Source organism: Conger conger, chromosome 7 (genome assembly GCF_963514075.1).
Source record: "Conger conger chromosome 7, fConCon1.1, whole genome shotgun sequence".
In the NCBI taxonomy this organism is placed as follows: domain Eukaryota; kingdom Metazoa; phylum Chordata; class Actinopteri; order Anguilliformes; family Congridae; genus Conger; species Conger conger.
The window spans coordinates 55,591,784-55,616,259 of NC_083766.1; the positions used below are offsets into that span (position 1 = coordinate 55,591,784).

The 24,476-nt window shown below is 46.9% G+C and overlaps 1 protein-coding gene across 1 annotated transcript; it reads right to left on the reverse strand.

The window, feature by feature from the left end:
* Positions 1 to 506: 506 nt before the first annotated feature.
* Positions 507 to 24,429, reverse strand: LOC133132792 (C2 domain-containing protein 2). The gene is made up of 14 exons (XM_061248526.1): positions 23,199 to 24,429; positions 22,198 to 22,293; positions 20,390 to 20,512; positions 16,636 to 16,737; positions 15,835 to 15,951; positions 13,566 to 13,686; positions 11,530 to 11,638; positions 10,573 to 10,637; positions 10,089 to 10,204; positions 9,014 to 9,182; positions 7,704 to 7,814; positions 6,882 to 7,009; positions 6,290 to 6,557; positions 507 to 3,072 (listed from the first exon to the last, which is right to left on the reverse strand). Exons 1-14 carry the CDS (start codon positions 23,475 to 23,477, stop codon positions 2,849 to 2,851), a joined length of 2,028 nt encoding a protein of 675 aa, XP_061104510.1. The 5' UTR covers positions 23,478 to 24,429; the 3' UTR covers positions 507 to 2,848.
* Positions 24,430 to 24,476: the final 47 nt, after the last annotated feature.

A 24,476-nucleotide genomic window follows, 5' to 3' on the forward strand; every position in this document is an offset into this window, starting at 1 on the left:
TTCTGCATTATGTGCGTCACCAGTGTGCATTTAAACACTGATTAATAAAAACAGCACTGGCCTGCACTACAGGTGTCCAATCTTAACCGAAAAGGGCTGGCGTGCGTGCAGGTTTTTGTTTTAGCCCTGCACTGAGTGACAACTGATTAAGCGAACTAACCAACCACGGTTGGCAATCAATCAAGACCTTGGCTAAAACAAAAAACCTGCATCCATACCGGCCCTTTTCGGTTAATATTGGACACCGCTGGTCAAAACAGCTCGAGACCCATCATCAATTATTGCTTCCTTACGCATGTTTATAAAAACCAATTAGTGGCAATCTCGAATAGCCGTACCAACCGCGCAATTAGAAGAGTAGGCGACTACTGACGTCTTGCTCCTGCTTGGGAACTCCTACACACCACAACTTCAAAGCTTTTCAAACCCCCCCCCCCCCGGAGTGATGATGCACGCTTGTGTAGCAAGGAACAGGGTAAAAATAAAACTCACATTGTACTGCTCACTTCTGGTAGTGCACGAGTTTTATTTCAGTGTTATACAATGAAAACAACGGCACAGCATCGTGGTTATTCAATGTTTATTGCTCAAAATTATAATCCTGATATGTTAACTGGTGATAATCCCTGCATTGCACTGACTGACGATCTATATTAAGATACACCACGGCTCCATTTATTAGATGGAACTGATGTGAATATAAAATGTCAGCAAGCAGTTTATTTACAAGCCATCAGCACATTATACAAGTATGCATTTTTTTAAGACTCATTAGGCTCAGAATCGAGTCTGCCACATAAAAATTTCCCTCAAATGTACTCCCTGTTTTTTATTTTCGCTTTCTATATATAGCAGTTGGGCCATAATTTGTATGTGTTCATCAGTAGGCCTATGGTGGAGGGAAAAAAAATCGTACTACTGGAAAACACCACTGGCTCAAGTAAATATGAATCCACCATGGTCAAATATAGCCCAATTTAAAAACCTCTAAAAGGTGTTGTAGTTTAACCAACCCACAGCATGCAATGAAGAAGCCATTTTTTTCCACCAATTCTGTACATTGGACCTCAAACAGAGCTGTTGGCCAAGCAGGTACTCTTTTAGATTCAGGCATAAGACCAGGAAACGTATGTGTATGTATTTTTCTTTACTCCAAATAATGCACAATTCGATTTTTTCTTTTATCTATGATTTATCAAAGCCACCCATGCAGAAGTTCTCATGATTTCTTCTCACGGCTGCAGGTTCAAAAAGACTAAAGTGGATTTCCAACAACAGACGGTAAAAACACCACCATGAAGAGGCTTCAAAAGTCAAACGGCTGAATACATGAAATACCTCATGATAGCTGCTAGCACTACGCTCATAATCTCCATCAGTCTTCCAGTGCATGGTAAAAAGCAGGCTTTGAGTCATTGGCTATTAATTGAACCTATAGTGGATGTACTGCACCGATTTTTGTCATCTAATGCATTATGTTTTTGTGTGTATGGTTAGCAAGTTTCTTGCTAGGCTCATTCAGGAAGAACAGTAGTACATCATCGAATGAACTGATATTTAGGTGCCGTTTCTTCTATATATAAAAAAGTTTTACCTGCATAGGAAAATAAATGTACAATCATAATTGAAATATTTAAAAAAATGAAAGAAAAAGAAAAACGCCATCCCAGTAAACTTTAAATTCCTCATACGTCTAAGCTCTTAAAACATAAAAACAAACAGTAGTCAATGAAGCAACTACGGCGACCGCATCGCGTTTCAGCGTCCCGCCGCAACTGCAGTCTCTCATGATAGTGTTTCCTCCGTTCCAGGTCGCTGGTGCCACACTGCACACGTTAAACCCCTTTACAAAATTGTAGTGTTGCTGGAAAACGAGAGAAGTAAAATCTACGGTAATCACTTGCATAATGCTTTTCAAATGCTAACATTCGTTATTTTGAAAGGCAAGAACATTCAGAATGTAGGTTTTAAGCAGTTCCTCGTTCCGATGAATGACGCTGTGTAGCTCTGTAATTTCAGGCTGCAATGGCTTGTGAGAGTGTTTTTAACCTACTTTTATCTATTAGCATTACCTTGCGTGTACATTTCATTTTGATTAACGAATTCCCTAAAAGTAAGCAAGCCACTTAATTGGAAGTCTCTGCTTTGAGTGACAGCTCAAATACTGGACTCATAACTCATGTAGTCTTCAATATGCAGTCTTTTCACAGTAGCTGAATGGGTTATGGAGATGTTATTATGTTAGAGGTTATGTTATCAAAATGGACCTTGAAGTACTAACAGGTAAAAAAAACCCGTTGGATTCAAGTAGCCTAACAGCTTCGTAACGGAATGAGCCATGCAGCGCAATCAATTGGTCTCCCTTTGTCTTGATAGTAAACTCCCATTGTGATATAACCCAGTGTAGCCTATTTAGCTAGATCAGCAATGCGTCCAGAACAAGCCTGGGTTAAAGTGAGAAAGAGTCTTCATTGTCTCTTCAAAATGTGCAAAAACCACTTTTTGGTTCCTTTTGGTAAACAACCGGCAACCACCCACCCCCCCCCCTCCCCAAAGTCAATAAACGTGGCTATACTCAGGGAGGAAAGGAGAAATAATTTTTTTCATAACATGGCCACTGCATTCCTCATCTTGGGTTAGAAGGCCACGGTTCTCATAGACAAAAAAAAAACGAAACGCGGTCCATTGCGGTTAGTTAAGTCGGTTATACGGTCATGGCGCCCCGGCCTCCCCCCCGAAACGCTCTGAACTGAGCAGGCGTCCACCCCGGTTCTTCGTACAGTATCTAAAGTGCGTCCTTTCGCTCGCTCTCCGGGCTCAGCGCGGAGGCGGCCTCACTCTCCAGGGGTCAGTGCGGAGGCGGCTCGCCCGCGGACCCGTTGGCTTTGCTCCGGCTCTTGGGCAGCAGCTTGCGGTTGATGATGCGGCTGAAGGTGGCGGTCCTCCGCTCCTTGTCCACGGCCACGGGCTGCTCCAGGTACACCAGGTCGTTGTGCGACTGGCTCATCCCGGGGTCCTTCCTCTGGTGCCGCCGGCGGAAGAAGAGCCTGGCGCTCTGGCGCAGGAAGCTGCCTGCGGGAACACGGGGGGGGGGGGGATGAGTCAAGCTCACACAGGCAAGTGTTGCATGCTTCTAATTACTTACTTAGCTTTTATCCAAAGCAACTTACAGTTGAATAGACTAAGTAGGGCGTGATTTCCCCCCCCCCCCCCCCCCCCAGGAGCAATGCGGGGTTAATAAGGGCTTTTCTCAAGGGACCCGACAGCTGTGCGGATCTTATTGTGGCTACAACGGGGCTGGAATTATCAACGATATATCACTAAGCAGGGTAAACTGGGTTAGATGGATAAATTCACTGAGTAAAACCCAGAACAGCCGTTTTTACTTCAGTCCATGTTCCAGTTTTGGAATAGTTCCGGGTTTTACTCAGAACTTATCCAGCCAACTTGGTAATCCTGCTTTGTGATACAGTACCCCCGTTTAGTTTAAACTCACAGAGCTACTCTTGTGTCCTGACTATCCTGATCGCAGTCGCCACAGATGAGTTTTAGGGCTAGATTCACAGACATAGATTATGCCTATTCCTAGACTAAATTCAGTTCTCCACACAAAACTGAATTTACAGTAAGTCTAGGACTAAGCTTAATCATTGTCTGTGAAACTGATCCTTAGTGTATGGAGTTAATTTAGTGCCAGAAGAATCAAACAAACAGAACACATTTTACAAATGTCCTATAATTCACAGGCAAACCGTGCATTTTGATTAATGAAAACACCATTATAAAACTTAAGATGTTTTGAAAAAAAACACAATAAAACATGCAAAACACAAGTAACAAAAAATATATATATTCTTTTGGAAATACAAAAGGTGTCTATCTAACAAATACAAAACTGTTTTTCAATACAAGACTTGTATTGCAAGTAAAAAACATGTTTTACAAGTACAAAAAAGATTTATAAGTTCCATTTTTGAATCGTGCAAATCATTGTAAAACATTTCCGTAATTGTTTGAATGGAGCACCCATGAATGTGATAATAAATAGTATTTCGGATTTACAAGACATACTGTGTTTGCTCGCGAATCGTAGGACATTTGTAAACCACGTTCTGTTTGTTTGCTAGTTTTGGCACTGAACCAACTCCATTTTAGTGCCTATAAAACAAGCACTCCACCTCCCTACTCCTGGCATACCTCTGCCATTATCAATGGTCACGGTGACCCGGTTCATCCAGGAGAGGCCATATAACCTTATTGTGTGAGCACAGTGATGAGAGGAACGAGGGCAGAGTAAGACGGGGTTAAGAGGATGGGACAAACAAACAGGCCTTTCAGAGGGGACGCCCTGGTGAGACGGAGCGGAGAAATGCCAGCCCAATACTTTCAGCGCCTCCGCGTGGCTCTGTTAACTCCGAGACAATTCTCCTCCTTCAGATTTCCTTACACAGATAATCAGGCTCGTATTGGATACGCATGATGTGATACACATCAGATGCGTATTAGGGAACAAAGTTCATTTTTATAAGCGGACAATAAAAGTACAGTATCGAAGATCCTCGCGCCAAGACGACTTCAGTTTTTAAGCACCGCTAGCCAATAATCGAACGTTAGCCACACAAATGGATCAATCTACTCCTTTTACAAAGTGAGAATAAAAAAAATAAAAAAAACTGGTTTGGGAAGGTACAGGTGGAAATAATCTAGGCTGGACCCACTATTTGGGACTGTAATAAACTTATATTAAAGCTGTTACGTAACTATGTAACTATGCAACGTGTCTTTGGGACAGTCTGCTCTGAAAAGCGCTATACAAATAAAACTGAATTTGTACTGTATATATTGTGTGGCTAGGCACAATCCTGCAATGAGGCATTCTTCACTAAAACACTGAAGCTACTCAAAAGGGTCACTTACTGGGCCGGTATTAATGTCAGGTTAGCACTGGCTTCCTCTTAAGATGGCAGAAGAGAGTGAAAGGGAAAGACATTGAGGAGGAAGGAAAGAATGAGAAGAAATGAACAGGAGAAAATGACAAGAGAGAGAGACAATGAACACAAACACACGCGCACACACCCGCCCCCTCCCCCAGTGCATTCAGAAATGGGAACAGTTAGACAGAGGAAATGAGGCACAGACCGGAGCCCAATGATACACATACAGCGCCACACACGGAAGAGGGTTTGGGACGGTCCGCTCTTTGTTCGGGAACTCCTGTCGTTCCAGTTTTTCCACACAAAAGGTCTGGAGTCAGCCGTCTCCCTCAGGCCTTGTCGTGAGGGATGTTTGCATGCCGTTTGTGTATTCATAACACAGGGCCCAGGGGGGACTATCACCAAGCAGGATCTCCCAGTTGGGGCTGCCGGTTTTCAGGTTTCTCAGATCGGGACCAAATCGGATCGGGACCAAATCATACGAAAAACATTAGGTCTTAATGTTAGTAGCTAGCTGTGAGATACCTTTCCAACCAGATCCGACAGGCTCCCAACTGTTTTTTTGGCAAGTCTAAAACATTTTGGCACGGTTGGCTTGACTTCGCCAGGGGTGAGGGGTCTCGCCAGCAGATTGTGTTCCGAGCCCCATTGACCAATCTGGAGGTGGTTCCGTGCATGAGGTTTTTCTGATTTGGTCGGCAGCCCGTATGGTCCGTGCTATCATCAGATCGGTGGTCACAGTCTGTGCGAGAGCATCCAAACTCGTTGTAACCTTAGCAGGATAAGTTCAGAGTAAACCCAATAACTGTGTTAATACTTCAGTCCACGTTCCAGTTCTGGAAGGGGTCTGGGTTTTACTCAGAACTTATCCAGGTAACTCAGTAATCCTGCTTCATGATGTGCCAGCCTGGTTTCCTGCTAACAGAAATGATTTTGGACTCTTGGCTTAAATTCTACGGCAGGGGTGGGCAATCATGTGCCACGGAGGGCTGACAGTATGCAGGATTTCATTCCAACCAATCACCTCACCAGCTGGGTTTCTGTAGCCCCCTCCAGCCCCCTCGTCTCTGGCTGAAGGTGTGTCAATTGGTGAAATCAGCTGGGGTAGTGATGGGTTGGAATGAAAACCTGCATACTCTCAGCCTCCGTGGCAAGTGGTTGGGCACCACTGTCCCATGTAATCATGAAAGAGTCCAAGTAGCTTGTTCAGAAATCGATAAAAAAAAGTGATTTTTATTTTATTTTATCATAATGTGAACCATGACTTTATTTGAATTCATTCAGATCATTTGAACCCTTCAGCGTACAGACTCGCCGGCTCACTCGAGTGACACACGGCTGTATAAATCTCTTACCTCTCCCCTTCTTGGAGCCCGACTCGGAAATGCACAGGGACAGTGCCGACTTCTTGTCCGCGTCGGGGTCCTGCTCCGATTGGTTGTCCCAGTTCTCCTCGGGCCCCGCCTCGCCGGGGCCCTCCTGGGGGTCTGCCAGACTCGGGGCCTCGGTGGGGCCCCCCGTGGCCCCGTCGGAGGCGGGGCAGGGGCCCTCGGTCATGGAGGCGTCCATAGAGGCGGCGTACCCAGCCATGAGGGCCATCTCATCGTCCTGTGACAGAGGGGTCTGGGGAGAGTGGGGGGGGTATTTAAATATGAATGTGTGAGATCCCAAATATGTTACCTGAACATTCTAATGCTGAAGTAACAATCACTACTGGTGATTGGCAGCAGTGGCTCTCTAGAACACAAGCACAAATTCCCTGTAAAAATTAATAAAGCTTAAAGAATCATGACAAGAGTCACTATTAGTTGTGCAGACATGTTTTGTACTTGTGTGTGGGGTAGGTCACAGCCCAAATGCACACATAGACATAGTGTGTGTATGATCGCCCTGTGCGTGTGTGTGTATCAGCGCGTGTCTCCAGATGGAGAGCGCAGTAGAGCGAACCTTAGCCACTCCTGAGATGATGATGGTGCTCTTCTTCACGGGGGACTTGAGCTTCTGCTTGGCGGACTGGTGAAGCTGGCGGATGGCGGCCTCGGCCACAGGGTCCGTCCCGTTCAGGATCAGGAGCTCTGCCCACGGGACGTACGCATGACATCACACTCCACACCATTACATCACATTTGGCATCGTGACCTCACAGACAAGATTCACTTGAGGAATCTAATCATTCACTACAGTTCCACAAGGGAGAAGGACAGGGCCTTGCACACACACTCAAACGCACCCAAACACACCTGTGTCTGAAGAAAACACACACACACAGGCACCCACACCTGTGTCAGAGGAAGGCAGGGCCTCACACACACACACACACACTCACATCGGAGGAGGACAGGGCCCCCCACACACACACCTGTATCGGAGGAGGACAGGGCCCCCCACACACACACCTGTATCGGAGGAGGACAGGGCCTCACACACACACACACACACACACACACACACACCTGTATCAGAGGAAGACAGGGCCTCACACACACACACCTGTATCAGAGGTGGACAGGGCCACACACACACACACACACACCTGAATCGGAGGAGGACAGGGCCAAACGCACGCACACCTGTATCAGAGGAGGACAGGGCCCCACACACACCTGTATCGGAGGAGAACAGGGCCACACACACACCTGTATCGGAGGAGGACAGGGTCTCTCACACACACACACACACACACACACACACACCTGTATCGGAGGAGGACAGGGCCACACACACACACACACACACCTGTATCGGAGGAGGACAGGGCCACACACACACCTGTATCGGAGGAGGACAAGGCCTTGCTGACGGTGGCTCCGCACACAGAGTGCTGCTCTGACACTCGTCTTCCCGACAGCTTGGACTTGGGCGGAGCCTTGAAGGGCGTTTCTGAAACACAGCAGGGAACAGAGACGGGTCAGAACCACAGAACTGACCAACCACAGACACTGCCCCCAATACCTCACCCTATCAGCACGGGTGTCCAGGAAAACGTCAACACAGCGATTACCAGCTCTCTTATCCACAGTGACACAATGAGGAAAAATGTCAAGGCTTGTCAATGTCATTCCACAAGTGAAAGCATTGCATCTGTGAGCTAAAGCTTTTCCCAGGAGATCCTTCCAACAACACAATTAAGCTTCGAATGCATACCAGACACATTAGGAAGCAAATACCGCGTTAATAATTAATCAGTAAGTTATGACTAAATCTAAACTGAAAATACTTCAGCGGCCATTTTGTCCTCTCCTTCACTAAGAGGTGAAATGTTAACGTTTGGCAAGCGAGCCGGTCAATCAGCGAATGGGATCGAGGCTTGCAGTCATTTGGCCGTCACTTCAGCAGCACCCAGCCAAAGATACTTCAATGCGGAGTCTTGCGGCCATTTTGTGCGTATATAAGGGTAATGTGATGAGACTGTGGAAATGGGAAACGACTCTCAGCCAAAGCTTCCCACAGCCAGCCTGTTGTAAGATAACCCTGAGATATGAGCAACCAGATGAGACGACTTCTTCAGTTTCCCCGGGGGTGAGTTACAGAAGTACAGGGCAAATCTACAGCCTATTGCATTACGGCACCGTCGAAACAATTAAACTAGGAAAATGACACCTAAATTTAGCTAATTTCTTGGAAGAATCCTCAGAAAAACATGGAAGTTTTTCCATTAGGGAGTTGAATTTTGATTCAATTCCTGAACTGGCTGAATAATGGAAGGCTAGGCCGCTACACTCGTGCAACTCCTGGGTGAAGAGACTCAGCCACTGAATGGAACCAGTATATCCAACAAGACAGGATGGGATAACACTAAAGCCCTGAATAACATTCTATTGTTTACTGCCGTTTCTCAAAACACGTGTTCTTGTTGTGACTGCAACACGGTCTGCAGTCGGTGAAAGGTTGTTGCATGGTAAAGCATTTATATTTCAGATGGTACGAAATTAAGCAAGACCTGTATAGCATCAGGTGTGGCACTGTGTTCCCCGTACGGTCAGTTTGTGAATAAACATGTTTCTGTGTCAAACAGCCTGTAGTCTAGTGGAACATGACCGGGAACCAGAACCAACTGGACCCAGGGGTTAGGCCCGTACCTCCGTTGAGCGCGTGGGGCAGGGTCCGGCCCGGCTTGCTCTTGACCGCGGTGATGGTGGTGACCACGGTGCCGCAGGGCATGACCGTGCGGTCCATCTCCACCTTTTTGGTGGGGGCGGGGGTGGGGGTCTGCCAGGACCGCACCTCACTGGGCTCCAGATACCTGAACTGGGGGGTGGGGAGGGAGGGAAGGGGGGGGCAGGGATTGGATGTCACTTTCGGAAAGCCCCAACGGGCACAACAGAGATTACATTACCATCGCCTGGCAACCGGTCTAATCAGAGCAATGAACAGCAGTGGAGATCAGTGGTATTCTCAGGAATATGAAAATGCCACCTCGCCAAGAAGGCACAAAGGCCCATTCGTAATCGCTAACAGTAATGTTAACCTAACAAAGGTACAACGAGTCAGATAACCACCATCTTACACAGTTGTACCACAGCACAAACCGACTGCCAGAAATCTGTTCACAGACACTCCTGTGCTATTAGTTTCCCACCTGGGTCAAATTTGGAATGCTTTAAATATTAAGGTGAACCCAGCTAACACAAAATGTTCTCACAATGTGGGGCAGCATGTTGTCCACTGGCATAAGGTGCATGAGTGGGACCTGGAAGGTTGGTGGCCCTGGTGTAGCCACGATAAGATCCGCACAGCTGTTGGGCCCTTGAGCAAGGCCCTTAACCCCAAATTGCTCCAGGGGGATCGTCCCCTGCTTGGTCTTATCAACTGTCATTTGTTTTTGATAAAGGTGTCTGCTAAATAACATTTTAATAACAATGTTTCTGGAATGTTGTCCAATGTTATAAGACTGCCACTACATGGCAGCAACTTTGTGAGAACTTTATGTGTTAGCGGGGAACACACACTTGAGAATTTTCACAGAAACATGCTACTTCCCACAACATGCATCACGTCACTTCCCAACAGGAATTTTACTGGTGTGTATTTCAAATGAATGATTTCACCCTGACCTCCCACACATACAACCACACCAACATTTAAATGGAAGTCTATTACAATTAAATCTAGAGTATGCTGTAGCTCTCCAAAGACTGTAACAAGCAGCTTTACCTCAGTAGAAAGTGTCCCAGCCACTTGGTCTTTATTCATAAGTGCAAACGTCTGCTGTCCTTTGGGCTGCTTCTTAACAAGGTCAAAGGGCACCGAAACCTGGCCAATCAGGGCACCTGCCATAGGGAGCAGAGGTGTGAGCGTCTCATATGAAAAATCTGAATAAATAAAAAAGGTCCTCACTCATTTTCAGAAAGGGATTCTCTGAGGTATTTCAGAATGGGATTCTAAAGACGTTTTAGGACAGGACTGCCCAAACCTGTTCTTGGAGATCTACCGTCCAAAGCACCTCATTCAGCAGCTATAGATCTAATTGAGTTGCTGATTAGTGGAATCAGGAGTGCCAAATTAGGTCTGAAATGAAAACCTCCAGGACGGTAGATCTCCAGGAACAGTGTTGGTCTGCCCAGTTTTAGGACAAGGCTTCTTAGCAGGACTTGATTTATGACTGTGACAGATGTTTGGAAGATGCGGACTGACTCACTCTCCTCCGGTTGCCCCTCGTCCAGGACCTGAATGTTGAGCTCTTTTGATCGCCCGCTCAGCTCGCTGCAGAGAGAGGGAGGGGGGGACGGGGGGAGAGAGAGAGAGAGAGAGAGAGAGAGAGAGGGGGAGAGAGAGAGAGAGGGGGAGAGAGCGGGAGGGAGGGAGCGGGAGAAGGGAGAGAGGGTAGCGAGAGAGGGAGAGAGATAAGCAGTGTTTAACTTCGCTCATCTAGAGCCCATCCATCCTCAGACACTGGGACTGCGGGAACACCAGATACAGAGACGCTCATTATTCACCGCGGTAAATCCTTTGAGCACACTGAAAGTCCTGGCCTGGTTGCCATCACAAAAGCACCATCGTCTGAACTCATTTAACTGGGGATATAAAGGAATAAAGGGGGCTCCTCTCGCGTCGTTCTAGAGCAGCGGCAACCAGTGCTCCTGTTCCTGGAGATCTACCATCTTGTAGGCTTTCATTTCAACCCTAATATGGCACACGTGATTCTACTAATGAGATATCTGACTGTTGAATGTGTTGTTCTTTGTTAGGGTTGGAGTGAAAACATAGAGGACGGAAGATCTCCAGGAACAGGGTTGGTAACCAATGTTCTAGAGTAAGGATGGGGTCTCCTGATCTGACACCAACACCAGACCACACAGCACTGACAGTGGTGGCCAACAGCCCTACACGGCGATATGTAACTGGGTATGGCCTTGCACTGGAAACGGGGAGATTTTAAGTTGATTGAGGGGGGAGATTGACAAGCTACACATTTATGTCCTCCACCAACCCAATGTTGGTTTATTGTTGGACTACAGAGAGGCAACAGCTGACATCACGTTTCAGAGAAGAGCATACTTCCGTCCGCACTTTCCCTGAACTTAAGAGTCAACCAGGGGCTCAACCCCTCGCATTACATTGGCGAACCGGGTAACGGCGACGTCTCGGCACTCACAAGATGAAGGGCTGGTCCCAGGAGGGGTTGGAGGTGGCCCTGGACACGGACGTGGAGACCTTCTGAGCCGGGTCGTCCAGCTGGAGGACGCAGTAGGGGTTGGTGCTGCCTGAAATTCGGGGAGGACAGAGGGGGGCGTCAGTTCCGGCCGGGCCCGATAACGGCGGCGGTAAGGAGAAGAGGACAGGGGGGCGACCTTAATCCTTAATGAACCCGCATCGGCATGAGTCAGAGCATCTCGGAACGCGCCGGAGACGGAGCCAATTTGGCCGGAGTCCCTGCCCGCAGATTTCATCAATAAACCCATTTCAGAGTTAAAGTGCACTTTGCTTTAATGTGGGGAAAATAAATAAATAAATAAATAAGACCAAAGAAGAAGACGCCGCAACTGGAACCTGAATGGCTGAGCCCTGCCTAATATATCAGCGGAGGTTCGTTCGACGGCTCTCGGGAAAACAAGGAAAGGTAACGGCGGCCCTGGCAGCTGCGCGGCCCTGACGGAAACCAGAAACCCGCGCGATTTATTATCTCCTGCCAGCCCGCACGTCCGCCTGTCAACAGCTTCCTGTTTACTGCCGACGGAGAAATTCGACTGTCCTTTCAGGTCAATCCTAATTAAAGAAGTGCACTCCTGGACCGGGCACAAATTAGACACCTGCCTGGTTAGAAACAATGCCGTCATTGTGGTCCAGCAAAGATGAAAGGCTCACGGAACTGTAATTAGGAGGAATTAAACGTGTCGCCGCTTGGAGTTTGCTTATATTATCGGTTAACTGTGCTAGAAAATATTCAGCCACGTCGTGTCACATCAAATAGCATTAAGACCACCAGACAAACTTGCTCCTTGGTGGTAAGGAATGAATCTGCCTGAAACTACAGTTCCATGTCACTGAAAAGGCATGGGAAATCCTGAACGCTACCGAATATAGAACATCCTTAAATCAAAAATCTTAAATCTGGTTATGGAATCGCCATCACCAATCACTCACCAACATGAGTACAATTCTCCAGGTGCAGTAACTAACCCTTGGCTCACTAGCCAAGCATGTTCCTGAAAGTTGAGAGCACCGACCTCGCAGTGTCAATCCTTTCAGGTAAGGTTATGTTCAGGTAAGGTTACCTCTGGTAAGGTCATGTTCAGGTAAGGTTCTTTTCCGGTAAGGTTACGCCCAGGTAAGGTTCTATTCCGGTAAGTTTACGTCAAGGTAAGGTTCTATTCCGGTAAGTTTACGTCCAGGTAAGGTTATGTTCACGTAAAATTATGCCCAGGCAAGTTTATGTTCATGTAAGATTATGACAAGGTTATGACCAGGAGAAATTATGTTCAGGTAAGGTTATGACCAAAAGAAGTTATGCACAAGCAGGTTCACGTACAGGCGCAGTTTTGTTCAGGTGAAGTTTTGTCCAGGGAATTGGTTATATTCTGGTAATTGGTTATGCACAGGTAAGACTATGTCCAGGTATGGTCATGTCCAAATAATCGGTTATGCTGAGGTATTTGGTTATGTCCAGGTGAGGTTATGCTGAGGTGGTTAGTCAGGTCCAGGTGAGGTTATGCTGAGGTGGTTAGTCATGTTCAGGTGAGCTTATGCTGAGGTGATTAGTTAGGTCCAGGTGAGGTTATGCTGAGGTGGTTAGTCAGGTCAAGGTGAGGTTATGCTGAAGTGGTTAGTCAGGTCCAGGTGAGGTTATGCTGAGGTGGTTAGTCAGGTCCAGGTGAGGTTATGCTGAGGTGGTTAGTCATGTCCAGGTGAGGTTATGCTGAGGTGGTTAGTCAGGTTCAGGTGAGGTTATGCTGAGGTGGTTAGTCATGTCCAGGTGAGGTTATGCTGAGGTGGTTAGTCAGGTTCAGGTGGGGTTATGCTGAGGTGGTTAGTCAGGTCAAGGTGAGGTTATGCTGAAGTGGTTAGTCAGGTCCAGGTGAGGTTATGCTGAGGTGGTTAGTCAGGTCCAGGTGAGGTTATGCTGAGGTGGTTAGTCAGGTCCAGGTGAGGTTATGCGGAGGTCCAGGTAAGTGAGGACACTGGAGGACTCACCTGCAGCACCGTCGTCCTCCTCTCTCCACGTCACCTTGATGTTCTTCACCAGCAGCTTCCAGTCATGGGCGCGGGGGGGCTTGGGCGGGGACGCCAGCTTAGACGCCTTCGCCTGCGCTTCCTGTGGGACGGGGACGAAACGGACACCTCAGTGTACACCCAGACACCGTCCCACAACCCCCAGGGAGGGAGACGGACACCTGTGTACACACAAACACCGTCCCACAACCCCCGGAGGGAGGGGGACGGGACACGTCAGTGTACACACAGACAACATCCCAAAACCCCCAGGGAGGGAGACGGACACCTGTGTACACCCAGACACCATCCCACAACCCCTGGGTAACCGGGCAAGCAGGTTTCTGAGACAAACTTCCTTCATTTACTTTTTCTGGGATCAAATGTTTTTACTGTGTACAGAACCAGGTTAGTATAGCAGCAATTACAATAAAGTATCTCATACTATTTCAAACTGAGGGAATTTATCTGAAGGGAAAGCACGGCAAAACCCCAAAATCCCAACAAAATAGATTTAAAAAATATATATCCCAGCACATCTAAACTAAAGTACAACATGAACACTGCAATTTCATCCATTGGTTCAGTATTCAGCGATACTCAGGGAGTTTTTAATGCCTTGAGATGTTTATAAGAGCTAGGTGGCCGCCTGACCCCAAAATGTCATTGTTTGGCTCTTCATAATGGCTGCAAGAAGCTAATTCAATCTTGTTGTTTCCCCATTTAATCAATCACAGTGTTTTCGGCCGTTCCTCTGGGGAAGCTTAGTTCTTGTTGTTTGTTGCAGTGTGCGCTCTGTGGCTCACAAAACCATGGAGAACAATGGCACAATGCATGCTGGGAACAATCATTCCGTGCTTGCAGCCTTATGCAGAGCGACAGAGCCTTGACTGAGCTGTAGCTAAGATCACCCAGCGCGGGTGTGCCCTTGACTCTCTTCTGCTCGAGCAGCTCCCGACTGCTGATTGGCTCTGAGGCATCACTTTGATTAAGGTTGGCAGTTGGCGGCTAGATGTGTGATTTACGTTGTATTTGGAGCACTCAGCCATTTGTTTATACCTTTCTAAACGTCACGCTCGTGCCCTGTGGAGGCTTAAGGCTGATTAATGTGTCGGCGACAAAGTCTGGGATGTGTCCGCGAACAAATAATGATGCAAATTCCACAGTTTTGACGTCATTCTGCGCTTTTCAGCGTTGGCGACAGGATGACCTTGTATCTTCAGGACACCAGTCGCGCAGCCGTGATTGGTTGACTGAAAGGAAGACAAAAGGTTGCCATGGCGAGGAAACTCGTTTACTAGGGTAATTGTTTTTTTATGAATGAAGACGTTTTGTTTACATGGCTAGCCAGGGAAATGGACCGGTTTGTGGAGAAGCTGGTTGCTATAGTAACAATACGCACCGTCACAGGACTACAGTATAAATGCAAAACATTGTCGGACATAGTTCTCCTTTTGTCGTAAAACACACTGTTGCAGAAGCATAAATCAGCCTTTACGATGCCCAAACAGGCCTAACTAACGTCCTGTCCTTAAGTTTGCTAGTTGGGCAGTTCTCATTTTGCACCATCATGTCATGCTGTTAAGAGTGTGAAGCTTCATAATTACTGATAAATCACAACTTTATCATTTGCAAGAGGGCCTTTCATTGAGCTTTGTTTTACCTTGTTCTGTTTTTATCTTTGGTTTTATTGTACAACCTGGACAATAGGACAACCTGTTTTATTGTTTTATTGTTTTATGTAAATTTCTAAACAATCAAAACTTCTGTTGTGTGTGAATATTTTATTGTTTTTTACCTTCATGTTATGTATGAAAAGTGCTATACAAATAAAGTTCTTATTATTATGATTATGAACAACACTGGGAATAGTTGTTTGGTGTCCTGGACAACAAATTATTGTGTTGATTAGTGGAGAGTGTAGAAACAGTAACACTGGGCAGTGCTGATTGGTGCAGAGTGTAGATACAGTAACACTGGGCAGTGCTGATTGGTGCAGAGTGTAGATACAGTAACACTGGGCAGTGCTGATTGGTGCAGAGTGTAGATACAGTAACACTGGGCAGTGTTGATTGGTGCAGAGTGTAGATACAGTAACACTGGGCAGTGCTGATTGGTGCAGTGTGTAGATACAGTAACACTGGGCAGTGCTGATTGGTGCAGAGTGTAGATACAGTAATACTGGGCAGTGTTGATTGGTGCAGTGTAGATACAGTAACACTGGGCAGTGTTGATTGGTGTTGATTCTCACCTTCAGCTCTGTAGCCTGGGCAGGCCGGCTGCTCAGCAGGACTGAGGGACGAGCCCCACACAGGAGCTGCCGCAGTCTGTCCCTGATCACAGACACGCTGGGGCCCCCGACACCACTCTGAGAGACACAGAGAGCCATCAACACACACACACACACCGCGCTGAGAGACAGAGAGCCATCCACACACACACACACACACACACACACACACACACACACACACACACACACACACACACACACCGCTCTGAGAGACACAGAGAGCCGTCAACACACCCACCCACCCACCCACGCACCCACGCACCCACGCACCCACGCACCCACACACCCACACACCCACAGAGCAACACACAAGTGTGAGCCCTGTATATACACACACACACACACCCTGCTGCACCAAACTGAGAGAGACACAGAGAACCATCAACCCACTCATGAGCAGAGATGTGTAGACACACAGCGCTCACTCCGGCTGGCTCCACACACAGCTCAGTGCAGTCCTTCCCCTGAACTAAAATCTAGATAAATTAGCTCAGCATTGAGCTGGACAGAAGCCACTGTAGCTAGCAGCAGCACCATAGGCTAGCTAACACACACACACACACACACAGCGAATGACCTCCAACAACCACCCCACACACTCCATCAGACCATATCTGTCCTATCCGCCGTAAATTTAATACAAATGACAACGTGTCAATTTAAAACGTCCTCAGCAGATTACAAGGACACGTGTGCTGATTAGGCCTGTGTAAAACATGGTGCTGTACTGACAGGTGGTGGTGCAGCTTCAGGGCTCACCTGCGCGGAGCTGGGTGTCACCTGCAGGTCCCAGACCTCCAGGTTAGACAGCGTCCACGCCACCTGCACCTCCTCAGACACCTCCCGCATCTGCAGGTCCAGCTGCAGGACAGAGACACACACTTTACATTACTCAGTGTAGTTCTACAGAGACACACTTTACATTACTCAGTGTAGTTCTACAGAGATACACACTTTACTTAGTGTAGTTCTACAGAGACACACACTTTACATTACTCAGTGTAGTTCTACAGAGACACACTTTACATTACTCAGTGTAGTTCTACAGAGACACACACTTTACTCAGTGTAGTTCTAGAGACACACTTTACATTACTCAGTGTAGTTCTACAGAGACACACACTTTACTCAGTGTAGTTCCACAGAGACACACACTTTACTCAGTGTAGTTCTACAGAGAGACACACTTTACTCAGTGTAGTTCTCCAGCGACACACACTTTACTCAGTGTAGTTCTACAGAGACACAAAGATAAATATTCTGTAAATGCGCCGGATTAGCCAACATGGCTAACTTTCAGCAGTAGTCCCTGGGCAGGTTTATTAAAAACAATAAATGTAAAATACCAAGACAAACATAATACAACTGCATTAAAAGTACATCAAACAGAGCAAGTCTAAGATATTTACAGAGCAGGGGCACACTTGTGGTTGTCTTTTAACCACAATTTCAGATGAGTTGTGAATGTGCCATGTGTGGTTTTATTTGTGTGTGTAGGAAGTGTATTCCAGGTGTGAGCTACCCTCACTGAACAAGCTGACAGTCCAAAAACAGACCTCCTCAGGGGAATTATAGAAATCCCCCTGACAACAGAGAATGTCTGCCACACACGCATACGCCACACACACCGATAACAGGCCTAGCCTGATTACACATTCCCGGCCGACCCATGGTCACCGTATCCCTGAATCACAGTCTCTCTTTGAAAGGTAAAGGTGAGTAAATATCACACACAGCAGGGAGCGGCGTGTCACCCACGGCTAATCTCTAATCATATCGGCACAACAGAAATCCAAACACACTGACGACAAACACACGCTACTTCAAGTGTACTCCAAATCTGCCACAGGGAAACACAACATACGGCACTACACAACCAGGCACGGGGAGAAATGGAACACAATCGGTTTTATTTCACAATAATATTACGGAAAAGACAGCGGTGGCATATCCCACACAGAAAGTTAACAGGGGCAGGGGCACAACAGAAGGCATTTAGCCGCGGCCCATGGGAGAAACAATGGTGCCAGAGGCACAGCAGCAGAGGCTGCATAGCTACAGAACAACAAAAGCAGGCCGCCCTGTATTCCCATGCACTGTACAAAGGGCCAAAGCGCCGCGACTTTTCTAGTGTCACTCACACACCCGAAAAAATCCACCAAATATTTCCACAGCCCCGGGACCGTTCCAGATGGCAAATGACTAAAAGGGGTAGTGGGGGGGGGGGGGGGGGGGGGGAAATCCCCCTCATCGCAAAAACAAAAGCAAAAGCAAAAGAGCCAAGATGCAAAACGCCACCTGAACTTCAGTCTCATTTCTCTCTACGTCTCCCTTTCATTTTCATTCTCCCTCTCTCAGCCAATCTTAATTAGCAACAAGCAACAAGCACCTTATCGGTTTAAAAATAAATAACCTTAATTCTTCGGGTAATCCTGGAGTTAAGTCGCAGTGATCCACCCTCTAGAGGCTAGCGGGTTTAAACAGGACTACAGCAGGGGCTAGCCCAAAATGAACGGCAGTGGGGTCGGGAGAAAGGGGCCTGACCTCTACAGACCAGACCTTGGTCAATACTTTTCTGTGCTCGACTGATCTTGCCTGGTGTAACTGGGCCAGCCAAGATGGGGTTTGCACTTTTTGAGAGTATTTCACAGGTTCCAATACTTTATTGTCCCAAAGGAACTTTGTCTGGGACACAACAGTGGCTGCTGAATAAAATATCATGTAAAATACAAACACAGTCACAAAGCCAAGTTGCACTTGCCTGTCTAACACGGATCCAAATAATCATACCAATATACAAAACACAGCACGAGTACATTCAGCACAGGTGGCATGGCGCTGGTTTAGACGGCGTTTAGGGGTCTGATGGACCAGGGGACCAGGGTGCTTGAAGCGGTTGAGCCTGGACCGGGGGGCCCAGAAAGCCCTGCCTGAGGCCAGAGGCTGGTTCTCGGGGCAGAAGGCATGGGTAAGGTCTGAAATGAGTGCAGGAAAGTATTTTAACCCAAAACAATAATGTGTTTGACCCAGGTCTGCCACGGACAATGCCGCTCTGGCTCCAAGCCGCCGTGTTCGGCATGCTAATGAGGAGAGGATCGGTATCCGCAGTAACCCGGGGCGACCGCGTGTAAACCGTTGTTAAAATGCACGCACCGGTGCCTTGTACACATCAGCATATATCACCGAGCACATTTCACCCCTTTCAGAAGCGCCGCACAGGCAAGTTTAATCTTGTTAGACACATTCTTGCAGAAGCTCTGTCAGTGCTGTTCGTTCTGCTCTGGGAGGAGCTGTGAAAGTGTTGTGCAATAAAGTGCCATCGATGAAGATGATTAATATTTACGCCCTCAAAAACAACAGTGAAGATACAGGGGGGAAATGGATAAATGTATAGAGAAAAAAGATATTATCAATTTAACCTCCATTAAAGCTGGTTTGGGGGGATTTTCTTCAGGAAGGCACTTACCAAACCAGCTACAGCAGAAATATGCTCTCCCTCTGCACCAAATGCCTTCTGTGCTGAACGACCGAAATGAAATGAAAAGGGCTGCACCCCGGGTTCCTGATATGATCGCAGGAGCTGAGATGGAGGAACTTAATTAACCTTGACCAATGACGAGGGAATGAATGAGTGAATGCATCAGCCAATCAGAGGGAGGGAGAGAGACTTAAGTGCGCTGCACTCCTGTCCGAGAGCCAAAAAGACGATGATTTTGGGACAGGAAGTCTGTAATGGCGACAGCCCTCTCGGGGGGCGGAGGGGGGGTGTTTACGTCATCGCAGAGAGAGGGGGGGGTCCTTCTCGGAGTCGAGCGGCTGACAGTGATTTTAACAAGGCCTCCGGGTCACTCTCCCACCCCCAGGACCTCGCCGTTTAATCCCGCTCTCACGAGGAAAGGACAAACCCATCGCCAAGAGCGTCACGCCCAATAAATCAGGCCTCCTACCAATAAAAACAAAGGACAGATATGCCCCATCTACACAGCCCCCCCCCCTCCATCCCCCATACCCCATCCCACACTCTCACTGCAGATTGCCCTTTTCCGTATTGTGTAAACACACTGTTGACCCAATGCGGTTGCGCTAAAGCAGCCAGCTCCTGCTTCTACTGTCGTTCTCAGACTCCCGACTGATGAGCCACAACACAAACTCTCGCACGAAGAAAACAGAGTGTGTGTGTGTCAGTGTGAGACAGTCTGAGAGAGACAGAGTCAGAGAGAGATAAAGAGAGAGAGCTGCGAGGCCCCCAGTGACTCTGGAGAATGGTACACTATGCCTGCGGAACAGTAAGCAGCTATGCAGAACAATCACGTTCTAGAAAACCCCGGAAAAGCTCTGCTTGCTGCAGACTAGCTAGAGTACTTTGCTGCAAACACTGCTCTTAGTGTTTTGGCAGAAGAAGCCCGTTTGACACCTTGATTGCTAGTGGGCAGTAACATCATCTGGCAAGCCCTCAGACATTTTGGGGGGGAGACAGGGAGAGGGCAGAGAACCCCAGGCGGCCGGACCGTACCTGCAGTTGGAGCGGAGAGATTTTGAGGTTGTACGTCTGGGGGCTGGTGGCGGGCGGGGCATCTTTCGGAGTGGCAGTGAAGGAGACCTGCAGTCGGTCTCCCACCACCCGACAGCACACATTCTGCAGAGAGAGACACCCACAGCCTCTCAGAGCTGATCTTCCCAAAACTTGCCTAAACAAAATAAGAGTAAAAGTGCCCACCGCATAACTAGAGTTGGGTAATGTTAGTTAACTGAGCTTGTTTGGCAAGCACGGATGTATATATTTAACAATTAACGCTAGCTCAATAAAGCTTAACGTGTGAACAACTGACGATAACGCCTGTTGTTGCTTATCCGAGGTAAGCAACCCAAATAATCTTGCATATCTATCTGACAACAACACTGCGGTTAGCATACATTTGCTAATAAGTTGAGGTGCCACTTGCAAAGCGCCACCAGCTATACGAATGCAAATACTGAATAAAGAAAACAGGTTGTTAGCAAGAGGGCAGCCAAAATTTGTGAACCTGTCTGAAATATGGCACTCGTCTGTTTCTAACCTTACCCATTACCAGATCACAGGCCACACTGATCCCAGACCAGTTCTCCAACCCTAAGTGGCCTGTGAGCTAATACTGGACCTGGGTCTCAGATTCACTGTATGCAACCTGAGGAACCGCGTGCGCGCATGCGCGCGTGTGTTCGTGTGTGCGCGTGAGTGCGTGTGTGAGGGTTTGGGTGCGTGTGTGCATGTCTGTATGCGTGTGGGGGGGGGGGGGGGGTGTGCGTGTGTGTGTGTGAGGATTTGGGTGTGTGCATGTGCATGTCTGTCAGCTTGTGGAGCAGGGGGGTGTTAGGGTGTGTGTGTGTGTGTGTGTGCAGGTTTGGGTTTGGGTGTGAGGGTGTGTGTGTGAGCGTGCGCGTGTACATGGTGGTGGGTAGGGGGTTTGGGTGTGTGTGTGTGTGTGTGTGTGCGTGTCCACTTGCGAGTGTATAAACAATCAGCCTGAAAGCAGAAACATGCAGTGTAGACGGGCGTTAAGTTGGCCCGTCATCATTTCTCTGGCTTGTGCTGAGGTGTGCTGACTCCAGGGGAAGGCCATGTAATCTCCTTGCAGTGAGAAGGCAATAAGCTCCTATTAATCATTCAGGGGACACCGCACAAATCTGCCATTGTACTAACACTGCAGGACAATACAGGCATCCAGCTTGTAAATGGACACGCCAGAAAAGGAAAAAATCCTTATATGGGACTTCTGATAGTGACTGTCAATATGTGCTGTATACGCACATTGAATTGCCTAACTGAAAGAGTTCAGTGCTAGCCAGCCATTGGTTTTGCCCTCATCCCAAGCAATCTGCGGGGGGAATCCTATAAAAATTATGCAGGAAGACTAAGAACATTGCACTACTCGAAAACCCATAAACAGTAAACTGGCGCGTTCCTTGTTAAAAGGTGCTTACAGCATGACTTTCCTAAAAGGGTCATGGCTAACGTACATAATTGAAAAATCACAGAAAGAGTCTGGGAATGCCAGTAAGGTTAATGGACATCACATGACTCCGATATTGGCCACAGCACTCCTTAAGATTACCACCAACATATGCATGTAAAAAAAAAAGCAGGATTGTAGTCAACAAGCCTTTTCTGGATTCCTGAAGTTAGGGACACCGAAATGTTGATCAGACAGTAGCAGTGACAAGTGTCTTGACAAAAAAATAGTCGATTTAATAAGACAAAAAACAACAACAATGGCATCTCCTCAGAATCCACTACCTCTAGTAGCAATCCCCATCAACACAATGCAAAAGCGATTAACTTACCTTCAACTCGGTAGATTTGTTAAAGCTTGATACGTGGCTGACCGCCAGTTCGGAGGCCTGAACATCATCCTCTTCAAAGGTTATCTGCACACCTCTCTGTGTAACCAAAGCACGCCGACATCTTACTTTGGGTAAAGATTAGAGCAGGAAGCGCTGCTTATTTAAACAGGCACAAATGGACTGCAGACGAGAGACCATATATATACGGCCTTTTAAGGTTCGGATTCCTCCCTTTCAAATTCTTGCCTAGTCCATGAATCAAAGTCAATTTGACACGTTGCCACCAGCCACATACCATAACTAGACGTCATGACGTCTTAAACTCCCCAACGATCATGAAAAATAAAATGTAAAAAAATAATCCGTGTTACACCCCTGCAAAAACATTAGATATAAAAAAAAAACATGGAATGACTATGATGCCAACCAAAACTCGGCGCCTTAAGCAGCAATATGTAACAGCACACATGACATTTTTTGCTAATTTATTAGCTACCAACTTCATGAGCATCAAGGAAGTCTGACCTGCCTGCAGCGCGCTGTCACGAGTTAAGTTAGATAGCCAACTAGCTAACGTTAGGCATAACCAGTTCATTACAGTACAACGATTTCCCATTTCCTTAAAATATTGCTAGCTAAGCAGTTAAAGATCCGCAGTTAAAGGGTTCCTTACCAGCATCTAAGCGAAACAAAGTAACAAATCTAGCAAGCTACAACTTTAACCTTAGCTAGTTTGTAATAGTATGTTATAGTCGAAACATTTTTTAACGTTAAGCGAGGTAGTGTAGCATGACAGCAATTTCTTAAGATATCTAGTTATAAGTCAGCAAATTAACGTTGTTTACAGCTAGGTGACAGCTGCAGACCAGCCAACTCCGTGTTTTGTTATAGCTAAATAAATAAATGTATATGCCTAGTTAATCAGTAAAATTTCACACATGATATTTCTGGATGCATCCAAATGACGTTAGACTAGTCAAGTTAAGGTCCAAAATCATTACCGTGGGCTTCTTCGCTTCTTCGTTCAACGTTCTGATCCAGGCTTTCTTCCACTGACACTTCCAGCTTTTCAGTGACAGCGCCCAATTCAGTAGGGCGTCCGCTTCGTCCCATTTTCTAATTTCAGGTGGACTAACATTACCAGCTCGCAAATCGCCGAAGAAATATTGCACAAGATACACAAGCACCGTAACAATAGAGGCGATAAACAGTGTGACCATGCATAGCCAATGTAAACTACTTAAATTAAAATAAGCGAAGAAACTTTCTATGAAAGACATCTTTACTTCAGCTGACTAACCAGCACCCTTTTGAAAGTATAAAACATTGGTTCGCTCGCTGGTCAAATTCAACTTTGGTCTTTTGTTCGCTTTAGTTGTGCTAGCTAGCTAACATCAGCTAAAATGCATTCAAATCTAGCCTAAACAAAATAAGATTAAAAGTGGCAACTGCATAGCTAACTAACGTTAGTTAAAATTGTTTAAATTAGATGACTATCACGGATGTATTTTTAACAATTAATGCTAGCTGGCTAGATGAAGGGTTCACAACTATCGACAACTCATGTCCTTGCTTATCCAAGATAAGCAACCTAAATCATCTTAGCTACGTTTCAGCCTGAACACAACACTAGCTAGACTATGGTTTAACGTCAGCTACATTAGCCAATAAGTTGAGGTGACGCTTTCAAAGCGCCGCCGCCAGCTATAGGAATGCAAATCCTGAATGTAGAAAACAGCTCGTTAGCAAGAGGGTAGATTTCAGCCAAGTTAACTAAATATCTATGAACCTGTCTGAAATACGACCAACGTTTAAGATAGTTTATTAACCAAGTCTAAATATGCCAGCTGACTACATAATATCACCGTCCTGGCCTGCTGCATTCTAACTAGTCCAACAGCGGATCCAACGCTGCATTGTGAAGATTTGCGACCTCCGTCGTTAACTCGGCGTTAGCCGGTGTCTGCTAGCTAGCTTGCTAACTAACTAAGCTCCGCTGGACTTCCTTGGGTAGAGTCGGCAGGTTAACTATCTAGCCAGGCAACTGCAAGCTCGCACAAACTGTTTTGCATAATAGAGCAATAGGTAATCGCTTTAAAATTCAAATAAAAAATCATGGGGGGAGCTCTGGGCATCACTGGCGAATCTTGTGAATGAAAACTCCCGTCGCAGTCCGAGTTCGCTCTCCCCGGTCACACAGCCACCGTGTGAAGTATCCAAATGTGATCTATGTGGCAATGTGTAACAAGAACAGACTACGATTCCCAAAATGCACAGCA

Bases quoted from the DNA above. Each gene is read 5' to 3' on its own strand.
- LOC133132792 (XM_061248526.1), bottom strand. From the start codon at position 23,477: ATGTCTTTCATAGAAAGTTTCTTCGCTTATTTTAATTTAAGTAGTTTA. The intron at 22,294-23,198 runs GTAATGATTTTG...TTGGTTACACAG, and splicing joins AAGAAGCGAAGAAGCCCACG to AGAGGTGTGCAGATAACCTT. The intron at 13,687-15,834 runs GTGAGAATCAAC...CCCGTCCCACAG, and splicing joins CCCAGGCTACAGAGCTGAAG to GAAGCGCAGGCGAAGGCGTC.